The 21,887-nt window shown below is 45.6% G+C and overlaps 2 protein-coding genes across 2 annotated transcripts in view; both read right to left on the bottom strand.

Annotated features, from left to right (window-relative positions):
* Positions 1-14,667, bottom strand: part of LOC114764417 (inactive ubiquitin carboxyl-terminal hydrolase 54-like) — a 135,729-nt gene extending 121,062 nt beyond the window's left edge. The window contains 2 exon segments of the mRNA XM_028954050.1: positions 5,495-5,986; positions 14,563-14,667. Of these exon segments, the coding sequence (XP_028809883.1) occupies positions 5,495-5,641 (147 nt within the window). The 5' untranslated portion in view covers positions 5,642-5,986; positions 14,563-14,667.
* Positions 14,668-16,622: 1,955 nt separating this feature from the next.
* On the bottom strand, positions 16,623-20,471 carry LOC114764956 (myozenin-1-like). Its single transcript, XM_028954959.1, has 6 exons — positions 20,283-20,471; positions 19,362-19,448; positions 18,557-18,720; positions 18,397-18,475; positions 18,131-18,302; positions 16,623-17,276 (listed from the first exon to the last, which is right to left on the bottom strand). Exons 2-6 carry the CDS (start codon positions 19,444-19,446, stop codon positions 17,042-17,044), a joined length of 735 nt encoding a protein of 244 aa, XP_028810792.1. The 5' UTR covers positions 19,447-19,448; positions 20,283-20,471; the 3' UTR covers positions 16,623-17,041.
* Positions 20,472-21,887: the final 1,416 nt, after the last annotated feature.

Below are 21,887 nucleotides of genomic sequence, written 5' to 3'. Positions count from 1 at the left end.
GTGAGATGAGAGTTCGTGGCGTCAGGGGAGCGCAGACTGAGCACGGACCTGAAATCCCGATTAACGTTAAACAGCGTAGAGCGAACGCCAGTAAAACGCCAATCGAGCTCAGAGGGCTTTCATTTCGCCAAGAAACGTCATTACGATACAACCGCATCCATACAGAATCGCGATGCATCGATTATATGAATCATTTCCAAAATCTTTCACAATACATTATATAAGAATACATAATTACATCTGCTGCACTGAGATTCTATAAAAATAATATTCATGTTGATATTTTATTCACAGGTGATTGTTGTGTCCACTAGCGGTCATCATATCATTCAGCAGACCACATCCATGCACACACCATGCCGAAGGTGGGGCCAGTGGGAAGGGGCCCCGTAATCAGAAGGTTGTCGGTTCGAATCCCGACCCGCCAAGGTGCCGCTGAGCAAAGCACCGTCCCCACACACTGCTCCCCGGGCGCCTGTCATGGTGCCCACTGCTCACTCAGGGTGATGGGTCAAATGCAGAGGACAAATTTCACTGTGTGCACCGTGTGCTGTGCTGCTGTGTATCACATGTGACAATCACTGCACTTTGTTGAAGTGTGCAGCCCTGCAGCTTCTAAGGGGAACAGCAGGAAGTTGGGGAGGTAAAAAAGCTGATTGCAGCAGAGGACAGGATGACAGATTGCACAGTGCTGGTGTAGCGTTTCCTCCCCTCCTTCCTCGCACTTTTATTTTGTGTGTTTGTGATGAATCGGCTCCCCTGATGAATGAAAAAAAAAAACCCACACACACACACACAGACACACACATATTCCTGTATATATATATCTGTCCAACCAAAAAACTCTTATCTTGTCTTAACTAGTATGTGCTCTTTTATATTATTATTCATGAGTTCTGTTAAATCTATAAGTTACCTTGATCGCCTTCTCAGCACATTTTCAATCAGAGAGCAGCGCCCTCTAGTGGTGCTTCCACATGGAACATTTCCACATAGACTTTTTCAGACAATTATATAAAATATTATGTTTGAATGATGTATCAGCCCCAAGTCTACTTTTTTTTCAACAGCTGTTTTGAACCCAGCAACTATGATAATTAAATCTAGTTCCATCAGGGAAGCTGGGAAATGAGCAGCACAGACCACTTTGTTAAAGCCGGCTGCGGGCGGACCTCCCAGCACCTGCTACCTGCAGGAGTCACCATGCTCCATCCAGTTATTCCCTTCTTCAGTAATCCAGTAATTAATGTGTCAGACGCTCTACTGAGGTTCACCATGATTCGTTCTGTGGAGCGGAGCCCCCTGTTCTGCTGCTCCCATTCAGGCCACTATTGTTTTATGTTGGAGGTTCTTCCATCAGGCACCTTATGACCCACAGCCATATAAAAGTTCTACTGCCATTTAAAAATCTACCCGGAACAGGTCTGAACCCTGCGGACAACTTTTTCCTATTAAAACACACATTGACACATTGCAATATGAAACGTTTACTGTGTGTAAAAACACTATGGCTAAGTATCAGCAACAGACACAGCTCCTCACAGTATATACAAGAATAATACTACTAAGTATATAATAATACTACTAATACTAAGACTAGCCAAGACTACTACCACCTTTAAGAAGCAGTTGAAAACTCACTTGTTCAAAAAAGTATTTCAGACGAATCTAACACACACGCACATGCACACACTGCACAAAATAAAAACATTTAAATTAATTTTTTTTCTTCGTCTGGCACTTAACAATTTCCGAGCAGGTTCTTTATCTGACAAGTTGGGCCTTATCAGGGTTCTTGGTTTTGAAAACTCCAAATCTTTAGAAATCGAACGAGAATTGCTGGTGTCGTTCCTCCTGTAAGTCGCTTTGGATAAAAGCATCTTGTAAGTAAAGTAAAGTAATAATAATTTTGGATGGAATATATTTGCAAAAAAAAACATAAAAAAATTTAGGCTTCAATTTAGCCTATGCAAATTGAAGATGGAGATGGAGAATTCATTACATTGGTGTCATTTTATTCAATAGAGGGATGAATTTAGCATTTTATCATATGCAAATTTATTTTATGCTTAAAAAGATCACAATATTATTAATAGTCCATAATTTGTCGCTTTGCATTTTTTGCAGCAGAAAAAGGAAAAATAATAAATCCGCAATTTTCCTGAATGTGAATGCACTTTATTGCAGTTCAAGCGGCTGTTTCATGGTAAGTGACAGTGGTGGCCTAGCGGGTAAGGAAGCAGACCTGTAATGGGAAGGTTGCAGGTTCATATCTCAAACACTGCTCCCCGGGCGCCTGTCATGGTGCCCACTGCTCACCAAGGGTGATGGTTAAATACAGAGGACACATTTCACTGTGTCACCGTGTGCTGTGCTGCAGTGTTTCACAATGACAGTCTTTGAGCTTTGAATGCAGTAAGTGTTTTATTAAAATAAACAGAATCATTGGAAGCCAGCAGCCTACCATGGTGTCCTTCCTCACCCAATAGAATTTAACAAAGGCTGGTAGTAGCCTAGTGGGGTAACACACTCGCCTGTGAACCAGAAGAACCAGGTTCAAACCCCACTTACTACCATCGTGTCCCTGAGCAGGACACTTAACCCTGAGTGTCTCCAGAGGGGGGGACTGTCCCTGTAACTACTGACTGTTCTGGATTAAGGGCGTCAAGTAAATGCTGTAAATGTGCAGCGGGGAAAATAAGTATTTGACACATCAGCATTTTTATCAGTGGGCTATTGGCACAAAATTTCCACCAGATGTTGCCATCAAGACAAATATTGAATTCATACAAAGAAATCAGAACATTTAAGTATACAAGTTGAGTCATAATAAATAAAGTGAAATGACACACGGAATAAGTATTAAACACGTGAAGATAACAAGGTGCAAAATGGCCAGGAGATCACCAAAGAAATTAGTCATTGAAACCGCGCTCAGAGCAAGATGGAGGAGCGGTTGCTGTAGTTCTGCCAGGTGTGTTTTCACCATAAACGTTGCTTCTTGTTGTAGTGTAGAAGTAGCACATGATACGCGTGGACCGTTTCAGATCGTTGGAGGTATATAGTTATGAAACGCGCTATGCGTTGAGGCTCCAACTTCACCTTCACAAAAATGCAGAATCTGATGTGATTTTTGGCAAATATTATACCACTATTATGTCATTTGTACATAAATTCCATCTCAGCATGAGTCTGATTATAAGAAAAGATTTAATGACAAATGCAACAAAATCTTATATTTGAAAAGCCTGATTAGAACTGATGGTGCCTTCAGAATGTATTCAAGATTCAGTTTTAAATATGACACTCTGATAGACAAAACTAATGCAATACTAAACATAAAAAAAATTTTTAGGGTCACCCACAAACCCCATATCCACGTGTTTATTGACTGATTGTGTCGTCCCCGACGACAGCAGCTAATAATCGTCGTCATGGATTTAGAATGCGAGAAGCTCCCTCTCCGTACGGGGAAATTACATGGGCAGCAGAGTGCAGTTACTAGTTTTCACCTTCTGCATCATTAACGCAACAGGAACTCAATTTTCACTCAATTCTGTGTCACACAAATGCAAACATATGTTGCACTGCCGCAAACATCTGATAAGGTCAACCAGAGAGACCGACAGAAACAAGAAGCTGCTTATCTGTGTGTTGTAGAGGAGGAACTAACTAGTGAAAGTGACGTGATTGTCATTGTGAAACACTGCAGCACAGCACACGGTGACACGGTGAAACGTGTCCTCTGTATTTAACCAGTGAGCAGTGGGCACCATGACAGGTGCCCGGGGAGCAGCGTGTGGGGACCTTTATCAAGGGGACCTCAGTGGCACCTTGGCGAGCCGGGATTCGAGCCCACAACCTTCTGATTACGGGGCTGCTTCCTTAACCGCTAGGCCCCCACTGCCCCATAACTGCCTACCTAGACCTTTTTTATTCAAATCATTTGTGACACACAGAGGATGAAAAAAGAGGAGGAGCCTTAGTGCATTATTATACTTACACACCTACTAATTCCTCATTTTCCTGTCACGTGACACGCCCATGTGCAGCGCAGCATCCATCTCCCCCCTTTCTCTACACTCCTAATGCCCCTTATACACAAACCTGACCAGGTTATCACTGCATGAATTCCAGCAAAGTGACCACGGCCATTACCGACACGAACCTGCAGGTTATCAGGCACTTTTATTCCAGTGAACGTGACCACGCCCACTACCAACACCACCATGCAGGTTATCAGGCGCTTTAATTCTAGTGAACGTGACCACACCCACTACCAACACCAACATGCAGGTTATCAGGTGCTTTAATTCCAGTCAACATGACCACGCCCACTACCAACACCAACATGCAGGTTATCAGGCACTTTAATTCCAGCGAATTTGACCACGCCCACTACCAACACCAACATGCAGGTTATATCAGGCGCTTTAATTACAGCGAATTTGACCACGCCCACTACCAACACCAACATGCAGGTTATCAGGTGCTTTAATTCCAGTCAACGTGACCACACCCACTACCGACACCAACATGCAGGTTATCAGGCGCTTTAATTCTAGTGAACGTGACCACACCCACTACCAACACCAACATGCAGGTTATCAGGTGCTTTAATTCCAGTCAACATGACCACGCCCACTACCAACACCAACATGCAGGTTATATCAGGCGCTTTAATTACAGCGAATTTGACCACGCCCACTACCGACACCAACATGCAGGTTATCAGGTGCTTTAATTCCAGTCAACGTGACCACGCCCACTACCAACACCAACATGCAGGTTATCAGGCGCTTTAATTCCTAGTGAACGTGACCACGCCCACTACCAACACCAACATGCAGGTTATCAGGCGCTTTAATTCCAGTCAACATGACCACGCCCACTACCAACACCAACATGCAGGTTATCAGGCGCTTTAATTCCAGTCAACGTGACCACGCCCACTACCAACACCAACATGCAGGTTATCAGGGGCTTTAATTCCAGTCAACGTGACCACGCCCACTACCAACACCAACATGCAGGTTATCAGGGGCTTTAATTCCAGTCAACGTGACCACGCCCACTACCGACACCGCCATGCAGGTTATCAGGCACTTTAATTCCACGCCCAGTGGGGAAACTGGTGAATGTGACACTAGAGAACATGCCCCATTCACTACATCCTATGTGACACCAAGACATGGCACCTTTTTGTTAAAATTTTGGGATTTGGGAAGTAATCTTGTGTATTTAGTAAAACTGATTCCCAACCTGAGGCACTAAAAATAAGCGTAAATAATTTTTCAGTCATCTTTTCTGCCATCACTAATGCAATCCTAATGGAGGGATGTAAAAAATCTGAGCTGTACCATCGGTTCCACAGTGTTCTAAAGCAGACTGCATGCAGCACCACACACCACAAACCCATTGAAGGAATAATAAAAGATTTGCTAGAGACAATGGGGTAAACGTTGGTGTAAGGCAGCACAACTCCGCCCCCTACCTGCAGCGCGCTGTTGAGGAAGCAGCTGTTCTGGCCCGGCTCGTTGCTGAGGCCTTTGCTGGGGGCGATGGAGGTCATAGTGCGCGGGGTGAAGGCACCGTGCAGCCCGCCGCTGCCCGAGGCAAAGTAGTTCCGCTTCCACGACATCCTAGAGTGGATCTCACTTCGGCCAGTCCAACACGGCTGGTGACATCGTCCCCAAGACGATGGGACACACACACAACGCAGGAACCACGCTGAGGTGTGTGTGTACTACGACATCTCTCTATGTCACTCCCATGTGAGTGTGAAAATATAAACGAAGGAAGAGAATGTGGAGACAGCGGGGCGAAGTGGAGGCGTGGCACAGGCTTTGGGAACGCCCAGAATGGCCAGAGAAGCCCCTCCCCCCTCTATTCTTCTTGCAGATGATTTGCTGCTGAGGCTGTTGAGTAAGTCCCGCCCTCCAGTGTCCTCGGCTACTGGAAACTGACTCCCCTCTGTCCTACCTGTCTGGGGAAAAAAATAGATTCCTGTCAATCACTAGTTTCACAATTCAACAAGATTATTGTTCCAAGAATAAAGCATCATGATAGATTCAAATTAATCCAGTAAATATAAGTGCACTGTGCGTTCAGGCCGTGCTACAGATCAGGTGGGTTCCAGTTGTGAGTCTTTAAATCTAACCTGTCAGAATTGAGTAGGTACGGTGGGGCAGCCACCAATTGGGCCAGTTGTCCCACTTAAAAAAAGAGGAGGTCTGTAATACACTTCAACTGTGAGAGACTGTAAATGTAAAAAAAATACAGGAAATCACATGATATGGTTTTTAAAGCATTTATTTGTATAATTGTATATTTGTATATTGTATATTGTATAGGGTGGTAGTAGCCTAGTGGGTAACACACTTGCCTATGAACCAGAAGACACGAGTTCGAATCCCACTTACTACCATTGTGTCCCTGAGCAAGACACTTAACCCTGAGTGTCTCCAGGGGGAGACTGTTCCTGTAACTACTGATTGTAAGTCGCTCTGGATAAGGCCGTCTGAAAAATGCTGTAAATGTAAATGTAATGGTGCTGAAAATATGTATTTGGCCAACAGCAAAAGTTCACCTCAATACTGTAATGTAATCTTGCTTGGCAATGACAGAGATCAAACGTTTCCTGTATGTTCTCACCAAGGTTTGCACACACTGTAGCTGGTATTTTGGCCTATTGTTCTATGCAGATCTTCTCAAGAGCTGTGATGTTTTGGGGCTGTTGCTGGACATAGATTGTCTATTGGATTGGGGTCTGGACACTGGTAATCCTTTTTACATAGCCACTCCTTCATTGCCCGGGCAGTGTGTTTGGGATCATTGTCATACTGGAAGATCCATCTTCAGTGCTCTCACTGATGGAAGGAGGTCTTTGCCCAAAATCTCACGATACATTCATCATTCATCACCATTCTTCCTTTTCTTAATACAGATCAGTTGTCCTGGATTGTCCAGGTGGTCTCTGCAAAACTTTAGACGGGCCTGGATATGTGCTGACATAAGCAGGGGACCTTTCGAGTGCTGCAGGATTTTAGGGTGCCGTGGTGGCCTAGCGTGTAAGGAAACAGACCCATAATGAGAAAGTTGCCCAGGTGCCTTTCATGCTAACCACTACTCAGGGTGATGGTTAAATACAGAGGACACATTTCACCGTGCTGTGCTGCAGTGTTTCACAATGACAGTCACTTCACTTTCACTTCACTTAATCCATGAAGACGTACTGGGTTACTAATAGTACTGTTAACACACTCACCTATGAACCAGAAGACCCAGGTTCAAATCCCACTTACTACCATTGTGTCCCTGAGCAAGACACCTAACCCTGAGTTGCTCCAGGGAGACTGTCCCTGTAACTACTGATTGTAAGTCGCTCTGGATAAGGGCGTCTGATAAATACTGTAAATGTATGTAAATGTAAAAACAATTGGATAAAACACCATAATGTATTTTGTTTTGTGCATTTCTGTGCTGAGTGTCCTGTCCAGACGACCTTCAAACTGAATGTGCGGCAACCGGGCCGCCTGTCCCCCATTTACACACTGAACCTGTCAATCACGACTGGGCTGGTTTCCTGGGTGCTTCTGTTTGTAAACATGTTGCATAACAGGCTGGCAGAGATTATAAAGACCCGAAACTGGCCCTCGTTCACACACACACACATACACCCACACACACACATACACACACATACACACTCACACACATGTACACACACACACACGTCCACACACACCCACACACACACACATACCCACACGCCCACACACACACACACATACACACACCTACATACATACACACACACTGTCACACACACCCACATACATACATACACACACACACTGTCACACACACCCACATACATATACACACACACACTGTCACACACCCACATACATATATACACACACACACACACATACATACACATACACTGTCACACGTCCACAAACACACACACAGTGTCTCACACACACACACACAGTCAGACTCACTGGGGCAGTGGTGGCGCAGCGGTTAAGGAAGTAATCAGAAGGTTGCCGGCTCGAATCCCGATCTGCCAAGGTACCACTGAGCAAAGCACCGTCCCCACACACTGCTCCCCGGGCGCCTGTCATGGTGCCCACTGCTCACTCAGGGTGATGGTTAAATACAGAGGACATGTTTCACTGTGTCACTGTGTACTGTGCTGCTGTGTATAACAATCACTTCACTCACACGCGCACGCACACACACACACACTCTCTCTCTCTCTCAAATCCCCTTTTAATTCCTGATGGTGGCATAATTCCAGTGCTTTGTTGCCAGGATATGCTGCCGTGGAGAAGCCTTGGCAACCGCACCGAGTAAACTGGGCTCCTGCAGGGGTGGAGGAAAAGGGAGGAGGGGGATTTAGGTAAAAACGTTTTTAAAAATTGGTCTACTTTACTCCCTGAATTCTTTTTCACATTTATTTCTCGTGGTGTTCGGCTATATACTTGGGTAAAACTGTGCACAGTTGATGTTGTGCAGGAACAGAGTTCAAGTGGGGTGCAGAGTAGATATCATCACAGAAATTCATTTTTGGACAAATTGCACAGCCCTGGTGTGTGTGTGTGTGTGTGTGTGTGTGTGTGTGTGTGTGTGTAAATGAGCTGGGCAAGTCCCTTTCTGACATCTCTGACAATCCCAGTCCGCAAGGTGCCACCGAGGTCCCCGTCCCCACACGCTGCTCCCCGAACGCCTCTCATGGTGCCCACTGCTCACCAAGGGTGACGGTTAAATACAGAGGACACATTTCACTGTGTTATCATGTGCTGTGCTGCAGTGTTTCACAATGATAAACACTTAACTTTCACTTTAATCTGAACCCATGGCCTCCATTTTTATGTAGTCCTCTTTCTGGATTCCAAACCCCCAACCATGAACCATGAATTGAGAGAAACCGTTACCCCATTACCCCATTACAGAAGTGCACCAGTCTTTACAGTAACAGCCCTGTTACACTATTACAGAACTCAACACAATTACATGGTTACACTGTAACATCCCGGTACACAATTACACCTTTTAAAACAAACACTCTACCATATCACACCATTACAAGAGTCTACACATGTATATATTACAGCACAACTCACAATGGCTTACTGTTACAAGCAACGGGACAGATTCTGATTGTACCCAGAGCACAAAGCGCACGGCAGGACTTCCACTGAGCTTTATAAAATTAAGGCCTTAAATATCATGACTAAATGACCAGTAATCCTTAAATCCAGAGTTTAAAATACTGCAAACCCATAAATCAAATGAGAAAAGCCTTCAATCTGTCAGTCATGCGGCAGGAAAATGAGCAGGGGCGTCCCGGCCTGTCATTATGATTTTAAAATTCCAAAATAAAATCTTGGAATCCTGGAGGGACTGCATGATAAAATTTGAACCAGCATTTTTCATTATTCTGCTATGGACATGGACTTTTAAATGTACTTAAATATACTGCCTGTCGTCCATGGTTACATCGATATCACGATAAGAGTTTTATGCCATATTTCACTGTTTTAACACTGTTAGATAATTACAGCACCGTACACAGTTATACTACAGGAACACCCTGCTGCTCCACCCTGTCATGCTGGTTCCACCACGACTGTCCCATAAACCAAGCAGAGAGAGAGAGAGAGAGAGAGAGGACAGTGGACATGTCGCATGGGGAGTTGGGAATGAAAGAGTTATTTAAAAAATGGCTCTTTCCGGTTACAGTACCGACTTGTGCATCTTAATTGAATCTTAAAGTATCACACACACACACACACACACACACTCGCAGGTTACATTCAGTGTGCCCTCTTCTCTGGTCTAATATAATAACTCAGACATGATGCTCCAAATCCCCCTGCACCCACGGAGCCACAAAATAGGACAGGATCAAGTGTGAGGACTTTTTCCAGGACAAGCCTCAGCAATACTGTCAAAGCCTCCGTCCTCTGACTGTGTGTGTGTGTGTGTGTGTGTGCGTGCATGTTGGAATGGACACAGTGACCAGTGCTGATTCAGCTTCGCAGCACTGAAGGTTCATGCTGCCGATGGCCGGCTTCCCAAAACTCAGCAGCATGAAGCAGTGAGAGGACGTGTGCAGCTGGGCGTGGACGTCCTTCTCTTCCACCGCGTCTTCCATGCGAAAAGAATAAACAATAAAATATCGCTGTGCACGTCAAGATTTTAAATAAAATTTGTACATGTAAACTTGCAGCAGAACCCAGCACTGATTCCTTATCAGCAGCTCCAACAGATGGACTGTCCTGGACCTGGTCTTCAGTCGTCCATCTCCGCCTACAGACCTTTCTTCCACTCCACTTCACATCTCTGACCCCCACTTTGTCCTTCACCCTCACTTCACCCATCAGATCCAAGACTGACCAGCATCAGTCATTCATTCAACATAACCTTCACTCTGTCTCACCTTCATCTGTCTCTTCCTGCACAACCTCATTCTTCTCCTTACCCCTGGAACCACTCTCCTCACTTTCACTTTCTATGGATCATCTTCCAAACCCAAGAGGACCTCTTCCCCTGCTCCCTGGCTATCTGAGACATGGACCTGCTGACTCGGACCTGCTGCATTATCAGAAAGTCCTGCGCAACTTCTCCACTAACCTCACCTCTGATAAATCTACTTTCTACAAAGCAAAACTGGAAACCTCTGTCCTCCACAGCAAGAACTCCACAACACCCCCCTGAAGGTTTCTTCACAGCCACAACCCCTGCTCCACCCTCCATGCAGATCCTGGTTCAGTGCCATAAATGCAACAGGATGTAAAGGAGGTTAAATCCACTCGTCCACCAGCGTGGAACAGGGGCAGAAGGGGGCGCTGCCCGGCAGGGCAGGTGGTGGAGCAGCTGACCCTCATGCAGCCCTGCACCACACAGCTGGGCCTGGGAATCCGGGCAGCGTTGTCTCCTCGGCTGCCTCCAGGAGCCTGACGGTTCCTTCTACTCTGTAAAATTTCCAAAAATTTCAACACATGAATTATTCTGTTTGATCCTGTCACAATGGGTGATCTTCATTCTGATATCTGGTGGCTCCATCTAGTGGTGAACACTTAAACAACACTGAAGCCTGAATTTACTTTTACAGTATTTACCAGACGCCCTTATCCAGAGCGACTTACAGTCAGTAGTGACAGGGACAGTCCCCCCCTGGAGACACTCAGGGTTAAGTGTCTTGCTCAGGGACACGATGGTAGTAAGTGGGGTTTGAACCTGGGTCTTCTGGTTCATAGGCAAGTGTGTTACCCGCTAGGCTACTACCACCCTGATTTAGTGCTGTTGAGTCTTCTCTAATGCATGTTATACAATTTAAAATCCGATTCCTCTTTTACAGATAGTGATCAATATATCAGATATAATCAGGTATAAGTACCAAACTCTTGATGATATGCATCATATTTCATAGGAAACTTCATTATGCAGAACTTGAAAACGTTCTGTAGTTCCCTTTCTCGCAGCGGGCGAGAACTGATCTCTTCCCTGCTGTGAGGTGGGATCTACACCAAAGCGAGAACTTCCAACTCAGCAGGAACGTCCCGTTCCAGACGGAGCAGCGGTTCTCTCATGTTCAGGACACATAGTGGTGGACGAGAGAGACACACGTGATTCTCCAATTAAAACGTGCAGGAATGTGCAGCTCGTGACAGCTTGGCCACACGACTGCCACTCATGACATTAATATCCGAACTGTCAATATTCCAACAATTAGCTGAACCGCAACTATACAACAAGCTCCTTTCATTCATTAATGATTAACGAGGCAGGGTTCTATGTAACTGGTGGACACAGTGAGGTTTTTATTAATGTAGTAGTACATTTAGTAATAGCTGTTAATTAAGATGCACAGATTTATTGGCTGAATGTCCAATATTAACCCCTTTGACTAACAACATGGTAACAGATGATATTTAAAAGCAATATTTTACAATCGCTAATCAACATCCCCATTTATGTCCGTACTTCATTAATGATTTATTGTTTATTTCCACGCATAACTAGTACAGACCGACTTTATTATAAGAGTCTGCAGGTCCCCGTCACCCTGGCCTGGAGATAATGGATGGATGTAGAACAGGTCAAGATCCACTCATCCACTTCCAAAGACTCACAAACGCCCGGCGAAAGGCAAAACTACAACTGGCGCATCCTAGCAAGCATTTCTACAATTTATTATTATCATTTTTTTATTCATGTGCCAACATCGCTCTCATCGAATTGGATGAAAGGAGATGATATACTGATGCCTCTGGTCATCGTCACGCGTATTCAGCCCGGGGACGAGGACAGTACAAGACGAGCCTGGCTGCTGCAGACACTCAACAAGCCTAAACTCACACTGGCTCAGGATCAAGGGGTGAGATGTCAGAAACGAAGAAGAAGGGGGCGGCGGTGGCCTAGCGGGTGAGGAGGCGGAGCCGTAATCAGACGATTGCGGGTTCGAATCCCGATCCGCCAAGGTGCGTCCCCACACGCTGCTCCCCGGGCGCCTGTCATGGTGCCCACAGCTCACCGAGGGTGACGGTTAAATACAGAGGACACGTGTCACCGTGTTTCACAAACTCTTCACTTAATAAAGTCAATAATCAATAATCAAGACCAGCAAAAAAAACTCTTCATTTTTCAATTGACAGGGATAATTAATCCGTTACTCATCATTCAGTCCCGCCCACTGCTAATGTTTTTACATTTTACAATTTATCAATAACATTAATAATAACAGTAATAATAATAAAGTTTTTTGGCCGCCTGGCACCTTGGTTAAGAAGTGTTTAATGTCTCTGGATGAGTTTGCAGGAAAGAGGTCCCACTGAGCTGAGCCCCGTCCCCACACGCTGCTCCCCGGGCGCCGGTCATGGTGCCCATAGCTCACTGAGGGTGACGGTTCAATACAGAGGACACGTGTCACCGTGTGCACCATGTGCTGTGCTGCTGTGCATCACATGTGACAATCACTTCACTTTCACTTTTGAAACGTGCCGTTGAGTCTCCACATCGGGGCAGTGGTGGCCTAGCGGTTAAGGAAGCGGCCCCATAATCAGAAGGTTGCCGGTTCGAATCCCGATCCGCCAAGGTGCCACTGAGGTGCCACTGAGCAAAGCACCGTCCCCACACACTGCTCCCCGGACGCCTGTCATGGTGCCCACTGCTCACTCAGGGTGATGGGTTAAATGCAGAGGACTAATTTCACTGTGTGCATCGTGTGCTGTGCTCCTGTGTATCACATGTGACAATCACGTCACTTTATCACAACCACAACTTTTAGTAATTAAATGATTTTTGATATTGGCATTCTGTATTGAGTGATTGAAGTAAAACCGGCATGAGGAATCTACTCCATGTTCTATATGTTTGTACGACATGTCGTCGTGAGGAGTAGCAGCTCTACGGTTGTATATAGGAAGACAAACCAAAAAGTCCTATTTATTCTCGCCCTGACAAAAGATGTTCTAAAGCTGTAATAAGCCATCATTTGGAATGGAAAGGAGATTCTGCAGCTGGCTCTGCGCCGGCCTCTTTTAAAGCTCCTTGTTCGAGTTTCACAGCTAACAAAAGGCCGACCGACCGGAAGATATTTATATTTGTACGAGGAATCCCACGCTGTTGGTTTTATTGTTCTGTGAACTTTGTCCACGCGTCACGAGCAGGACCCTCACGTTCCGACGACTGAGCTTCCAGTGGAACGTATTATTTCTGGTACCTTCACCACCCCGTTTTTAACAAGGGAAAAAGGAAGCTGATAAAATCCAATCGTTCCCGTCCTGTACTCCTCCCAGCACATCTGACAGGAGGAAGACAGTGACGCTCCTCCTCCTCCTCACTCTCAGGTTATAATTTAGAGCAGAAATAAAAAGATTAAATTGTGTTGTGTACTGCAGTGTTGTGACATAGATATGCATAATCCAAAAGCAATAAAATAGTCATCTTTTTAATTTTTTGTGTATATAGAATTATGCCTTTATATATGTATTATAAAATGCATCGGATAATATGATTCATATATTAGTCTTGTAGGGTAATATTTTGTGAGTCTGCCCCCCCCCCCCCCCCCCGCCCCCCCCGTGGGTACAGTACAGTGACGTCACCACACCAGCGGCTCGCTCAGCAGAACGACTGATGACGTCACCCGACGTACGCCGTGGCCGTCAACGTGAAAATGCGAACGCGTGCAGCTATAGTACCAATAATAACGGTAATAAAAACTTTACTTCATTACAGCGTAGCCGGGAAATATCCGCACCTGGAAATGATGGTGGAAATAAAACACTGAAACATGTGGACACTGTCAACAAGTCCCGCGTCTGCAGAATATAACGCACCTTGTTCATTTCATCAATAAAGAAATCCTCCTCATATCAGTAGCGCGTTTAAAAAGTCCGACCTACTGAAATGAATAAAAAAAGAAAAGAGCGTTAAAGAGCAGAAGGGCAAATCCACGCCACGCCACGCCATGTCACGCCAACGCAGCATCTGGACGCGTCGCCCGCGTCCGCTACGCGCGGAATAAAACCTCCTTTTACTCACCTTCCTGCAGCCGGCGGAGACGCAGCCGCACGGAGCCGCAGCCGCAAAGAACCGAGCGGCCGCGACCTCCGCAGCTGCGTACTGCTGTCAAACAGCGCTGCAGCGGGACAGAGCAAATCTCGCGAGAACTCGGCAGCCGCGACTTACTGAGGGGGCGTTCCCGACAACATTATACACGAATAGTGGGTGGACAGACAGACAGATAGAGAGAAATATAGACAGACAGACAGTACATTTAGAGCATTTACCAGACGCCCTCATCCAGAGCGACTTACAGTCAGTAGTTACAGGGACAGTCCCCCCCTGGAGACACTCAGGGTTAAGTGTCTTGCTCAGGGACATGATGGTAGTAAGTGGGGTTTGAACCTGGGTCTTCTGGTTCATAGGCGAGTGTGTTACCTGCTAGGCTTCTACCATCCCACTATCCAATACAGACAGACAGACAGACAGACAGACAGATAGATAGACAGACAGACAGACAGACAGACAGACAGAGAAATGTATAGACAGACAGATAGATAGATAGACAGACAGAGAGATAGACAGTCAGACGGACAGAGAAATATATAGACAGTCAGATGGACAGAGAGATGGATAGAATGACAGACAGACAGACAGCAAGATAGACAGGCAGATAGACAGAGAGATAGATAGACAGTCAGATGGACAGACAGACAGAGAGACAGACAGAGAGATGGATAGAATGACAGACAGACAGACAGCAAGATAGACAGGCAGATAGACAGAGAGATAGATAGACAGACAGACAGACAGAGAAATATATAGACAGTCAGATGGACAGACAGACAGAGAGATGGATAGAATGACAGACAGACAGACAGCAAGATAGACAGGCAGATAGACAGAGAGATAGACAGACAGACAGACAGAGAAATATATAGACAGTCAGATGGACCGACAGACAGACAGACAAACAGACAGACAGACAGACAGACTGAGAAATGTATAGACAGACAGATAGATAGATAGACAGACAGAGAGATAGACAGTCAGACGGACAGACAGAGAAATATATAGACAGTCAGATGGACAGACAGACAGAGAGATGGATAGAATGACAGACAGACAGACAGCAAGATAGACAGGCAGATAGACAGAGAGATAGACAGACAGACAGACAGAGAAATATATAGACAGTCAGATGGACCGACAGACAGACAGACAGACAGACAGACAGACTGAGAAATGTATAGACAGACAGATAGATAGATAGACAGACAGAGAGATAGACAGTCAGACGGACAGACAGAGAAATATATAGACAGTCAGATGGACAGAGAGATGGATAGAATGACAGACAGACAGACAGCGAGATAGACAGGCAGATAGACAGAGAGATAGACAGTCAGACGGACAGACAGAGAAATATATAGACAGTCAGATGGACAGACAGACAGAGAGACAGACAGAGAGATGGATAGAACGACAGACAGACAGCGAAATAGACAGGCAGATAGACAGAAAGACAGATAAATAGACAGACAGATAAAAGAAAAAATAGGTCATCAGACCTTTGTGTAGTTGTGGTTTATGGCTGCAGTGTCCAGATTCAAGATTTGAAATATGTAATAATATAATTTTCCATCTTCTGATAAATTCCAAAGTCAGTGTTCTTTTCCCAAATGTTGGTGCTTAGAAAACCGAGCTTAGAGCTGTTAAGCGTTGCACAGACAGATCTTCAGTGTTTTAATGCAGCACATTGGCCGAAAGGGGAAAAAAATTCCCATTGCACATTTACACACATGGTGTATGATGATATGTCCTGTTCATGCTCATTTTGATGCTTAATGACCTCCGGTTGCAGAATGCAGAATCTCAGTCCTGCATGTGGGGCTTTGCCCTCATGTCCATAGTAGAATTACGTAATTACAGACTGGGCATTACTTACATGAAAGTTGGTTCCGTTCCCAAACCCCCTGCTGATCCTTAAATGTGGCATTAAATGTGCCCGATGAAAGGAGGGGATTGGTCAGTTTGCTTGTTTTCACTGCACACAAATGCCATGCAGCACTATAGATGGCTCTGGGCCTGTCTGGTGGGACGTTGGTGATACACACGAACCAGATTTTAATACAGAACGCATGAACAGATTTTAATACAGTTATGCAATTAAGCCTGAGAACTGGGAACGATGCACATTTTTTTGTGGGTGGTTCACAAAATGGGCTCCAACAACACTTTTTTAAACTGGCAAATCTTGCTTGATTTTTAACATTTGCTCGTATCAGTTGTGTGAATGAATTAAATGGTTGAATTAGAATTAGACACATTGGCCAGCGTGGCCCAACACATCTCTCACAGTGCAGACTGAGTGTCTCTCTCGCCATCAGTAGCATTGCTGTAATAGAGACATGCAGGTTTACAGTTGGAAGAAAATGATCAATATATCAATAAAGTTACTCGTGGGGTCCCAACTGGCTCTGCCTGGTTGTGTATGTGTGCCTTCGCCGAAGGTTCTTCAGAGGTCATCGGTCTCTCCATCGAAGGGGATGGCGTCCAGCTCCATGGCGATGTGGGTGGGGCCCTCGCTGCAGACCCAGCCAATGGGAGTGCGGTTGAAGCTGGGTCGAGAGGAAATGGGGAACTGGAGCGCCTGCACGGGGTCCGGCTCCTCCTCAGCTTGTTTGAGCTCCGGAATCTCGAAGGTCAGCATCTTCGAGGCCTTGTCAAAGCCGCCGAACGGCGCTGCCATCCTGCAGGGGGGTAGCAGTACCATGACCACAATGCAGAGTCTACTGCAGCAGATTTCAGATTTAGCGTCGTACGCGGATCAAGTTCTCATGCACGTTTCCAGCACTGGTAATAAGCAGGAGTGTAATAAGAAGATGGGATGGACCACACCGATGTGAGTAGTTCACATCAGTGTTTTGTAGTTCAGCAAGCCTTGTAGACATACGTTTATCTAATTATTACATTGTTTTATCCCATTGTAATAGAAAAGAGCACATCACTCCAATCCTATACTCACTACGCCGGCTTCCGGGGCAGTCGAGAGTTCATTTTTATGTCTACCTGGGTCTTAGTGTCCCCTAATACTGTGTCTGAACTCGTTTTACAGCCACTTGGATCCAGTCCCACAGTGAGATTTACCAGGACGCGCCGTTTCACCGTCTGTAGCTTTAAATGCTAATGAGGAGGAGAGAGGCGGGACGAGGAGGGGAGCGGCCAATAGAAGTTGAGCGGGTGTTCGCAGAAATTATGTCATCAACACCGTCCACCAACCACAGTGTTTGGTACAGACAGGAAGTCGTGTCGCATTTTTAGAGAAAAAATAAAACAAATGAGCCATATAATCCAATAACCGAGCAACTGCAGTGCTTCACACGTTTGGAAGCCATGACGGTCGGTGGAGATCATGTTTTAGGGGAGGGGACAAATTCCAGATCCGACCGTCTGGACAAAGCACTTTTTACACCTATCGCCATTTCTAGCCACTAGCCAAAGTCCCATTTTCGTAGCGGGGGATCTTCAAAGTTCCCGCATGTTCAGGCCTAGTAGCGATCCCTCGTACGCCACTTTGCCGGATTTCCTGTGTTCGGCATGTTACCTGTTGAAGCTCTTGTATTTGGGCAGGTCCTTGTGCTCCCGCGGCCCCGGCATTCGCAGCTGCATGGTGGCTCGAAGCTCCTCATCCCCCTTCATGGCCCGTTCCCATGGAGATATGTAGGTCTTCACGTACTCGCGCCGCTTCTTCTGCTTTAGCGCCTCAGCATCTTCTTCTTTAGCACGTAAAAAGCACGCGGATAGAAGAGGAAACCTGAAAAATCATCTCAGAGACACCACAAACTTCAAACTTGGACTACGAAGACGTACCTTCATGTGCAGGTTGGGCGGGCTTGGGTGGAACTGGGGGAGGAGTTTCAATCACAGGCAGAGCCAGATTCTGGAGATTCTGATGGAACACGAAACTTCCAGCGTCATGTCTAGGCAACAACGATCACGTCTCTGTGAAATAGCAGATTGATCAGCGCACCAGATTCTCCTCGCTGACGATGAATTTCTCCACCCTCTGCTGTCTCATCTGGAACATTCTGGAGCCCTTGTTCTTCATCAGGGACAGCTCCTCCAGCATCACGTCTTTGGGCGTCTTGATTTTGGTCCCCAGATCAAGTTGTTCCTGGTCAGAATCATTCTGCACTGCAGAGACAGGAGAAAAAGGACAGAAATGAGCATGCGTGGTATTCGTGGTATTTATGTAGCGGAATAAACGGTCCCAGCAGAACGTCTCCTGTACGTATTGGCCCGTTTAATCTGCGCGAGCTCGGTAAATGAACGGCGGAGGTGTGAACACACATTGCAGAAGGAGTTTCTCCGTAAACAGGGTGATTAAGCACTCACGCCGCGTCACTTCGGCAAGATGTTCGAAGCCTCGAACGTCTGTGATGATCCGGTTGGGAGGGGAATAAGGAGACGATTACAACTTACCGTATATGAACCGTAATCATTTTTTTATTTTGGAATCTTGTGACCACCAGAGCGATGCTTATCATTTTCAGCCTCTCCGGCACGTAATTGCTCCGTGGCTCCGGGGGGCCGTTGGAGGCTTTGGACCATTAATCCAGAAGTTCACAGCCAGGTTTAATTCCCGCGCTTGGTCCGGGTCCAAGGCAATTACACCCGTGTCCCACAAAGTCCACGCAGGGCCGGGTCATTAATAACAAACCTGCGGTTTGTCACGCGTCTCTCTCTCTCTCTCTCTCTGCCTGTAGGTGTATTAGACGTGTGTGGGCGGGGTCAAAGTTCAAACTTTACTGATTGATCTGGGGAGTCAGACATACCCTCCTGCGAGATGTTGGACAGGTCGGTGATGATCTTAGAAGGCGCTTTCCTCTTGTTGGCAGGAGCAGGTGTAGGGAAAGGCATAGCTGCGTGATAGCAGGGAGGTCAGAGGTTACGTCAATCAAACCAATGCAATTTCTCAATAGTGACCAACAAGATGTTGCTGAAAATATGTTCAGTTTTGATAAATGTTGATATATGCTGGACTCATTAATATCATTAAATTGGTCTGTATTGGCAGTTTAACATTTGTAGTTGAGCAAAAAGCAAATGATTTAACGGGTTTGGACATTAGGTGAGATGTATTAATTTATTCATTTGAAGTTACCAAATTGTAAGACAGTGAAATCTGAAGCATAATAACATAGTTTCAAATGCGAAAATGCATACGAGCTACTTTACTGCACGCATAGAACATGGAGCTGGTTCACGTAGCGCGGCAGCTGCGAAACGAAGACGCGGGCCCTGTGCGTGGCATTCCTGTTTTAGCGAACTAAATTCATCCGCAGAGACAGCTGAGAAAAATGCAGTCAGCAAATTCCCCAAATCATCTTGGGCTTCGAGAACCCCACTCCATGCTGAACACAAAGCCAGTGCTCCAGTAGCCCTGGGCAACGAGCCTGGAAATATGGAATAATTGTGGAATAATGAAGATATCGCGTTACTGCGATCATCGTAATATTCCAATATTCTCATATATACTTTGGCAGATGTGTTTTGAGTTGGACATAAGGTAAAGATTTCTGTTTTGGGCGGCTTTGCAGTTCTCCCAAAATGAGTAATTATTTATAGCGCGGCAAAAAGCAGAAGCCTTGGGGGTAATCGGGGTCTGGTAATCCTCGAGAAGCTTTGTGGCCTGACGTGTGGGAAGACAAGCAACGTGTAGGAGCCATGCACACAAACCCATCTCGCTTTCTTACCTAAAACCGAGGAATCCCTGGGATCAAACGAGGTCTGAGGCCGACTTCAAATTAAAGAGAGAAGTTCCAGGGAAGGCCAGCTTTGGATTAATCCAAAATCCCAGTTTCTGGAGCGCCCGGATTTCTGTGCCCCGCCACTGCTGCAGCCCTCTGCATCTCAGAGAGTGAAGCACTTTGCCAAGACAGCAGATCTTTTTGGGGGGTGGGTTGGGGTGAGGGGTGTGGATGTGTGTGTGTAGACGTGTTTGGATTGTGTGTGTGTAGGTGTGTAGTTCAACGCACAAAGAGCAACCTGTCCTGGAAAGGGGTTGATGGCGATAACGAGAGTCATACTTCCTTGTAGCTTCTTTCGTATTTATATTTATACCCTTCACCCTAAATATAGACCGGCCAAGAGTGCGGAGTTTTGAGAGATGCCCTTACACTTCAGGCAGACCCCGTCTCCCTCACTTTATTAAAACGATGCTGACAGGGGGTCCCCGCTGCAAAAAAGTAGAATGGGGGATCTCAAGATGGATTTAAAGACGGGTCTTCGTGGTGTTTTTATTGGCCTTAGTCTTAGTCTTCACATCGTAGAAATGAAAAAGAATTCAAGGCTCCAAGATTATTCAGCAAAGTGGAATTCAGATGGAATTATTAGCCTTTACTCGACCAATAGTGCTCCAGTATTTCCCCTGATCAAATTTTATGGCAACATTTAAAAGTTATATAAAGATGACAAAGATCTGACGTACAGGGTGGCCCATTTATATGGATACACCTTCATGAAATGGGAATGGTTGGTGACATTGAACACACATAACTCATGAAAGAATAAAGTTACGTTAACACCATTGTTTTTCTTGTGAAATTTCCAATAAATTTGATGTGTCACATGACCCTCTTCCTATTGAAAAAACAAAAGTTGGATCCAAGATGTCCGACTTCAAAATGGCCACTATGGTCACCACCCATCTTGAAAAGTTTGCCCCCTCACATATACTAATGTGCCACAAACAGGACGTTAATATTACCAACCATTCCCATTTAATAAAGGTGTATCCATATAAATGGCCCACCCTGTATTATCACCACAATGAGGCAAACGTACAAGCTACCTTCCCTGTGGGCTATGTTAGCCAGGCCTGCTAGTTCACTACCAAGCAGGCCTGGTTTATGAAACGATGCCCTCTTACCTGCAGTAAATTAGATGTATGTGCTTTCTAGGCGTGGCTCTAGATGTGCCGATCTGTAGCTTTGGGACAGGAGGGGAACCGGTATGATCCATAGAAACCACACATAGCATTTTTGTTATGAATTTGTGTTATTTTGCAACTCTAATTATGTTCATTTATAAGTAGAACGTACCCGGTTTACCATGTTTTTACAGTCAAGGACCATTAAATTCAAGGACAGGCATCAATATCTTAATCACGTTGTAAAAATTGAGTTAAGGAATTAAGGGGAATGGTTGGGCATTAACAATGCTAAAAATAGGGGCGGTTTAGCTGAGTGGGACATGCAGTGTTCCCCGTCTCAACAGAGGGAGCTCCACGATGTGCCCTCAGGCTGCTAAAGTTAGCGACCTGATGCTCCGACACCTGATCTACGGTGAAGAGCAGGGGC

Source organism: Denticeps clupeoides, chromosome 15 (assembly GCF_900700375.1).
Source record: "Denticeps clupeoides chromosome 15, fDenClu1.1, whole genome shotgun sequence".
In the NCBI taxonomy this organism is placed as follows: domain Eukaryota; kingdom Metazoa; phylum Chordata; class Actinopteri; order Clupeiformes; family Denticipitidae; genus Denticeps; species Denticeps clupeoides.
This window is presented reverse-complemented; position numbering and strand designations above follow the sequence as displayed.

Bases quoted from the DNA above. Each gene is read 5' to 3' on its own strand.
- LOC114764956 (XM_028954959.1), bottom strand. From the start codon at position 19,446: ATGCCTTTCCCTACACCTGCTCCTGCCAACAAGAGGAAAGCGCCTTCT. The intron at 18,303-18,396 runs GTACGTCTTCGT...TACGTGCTAAAG, and splicing joins CGCCCAACCTGCACATGAAG to AAGAAGATGCTGAGGCGCTA. The intron at 17,277-18,130 runs GTAACATGCCGA...ACCCCCCTGCAG, and splicing joins AAATACAAGAGCTTCAACAG to GATGGCAGCGCCGTTCGGCG.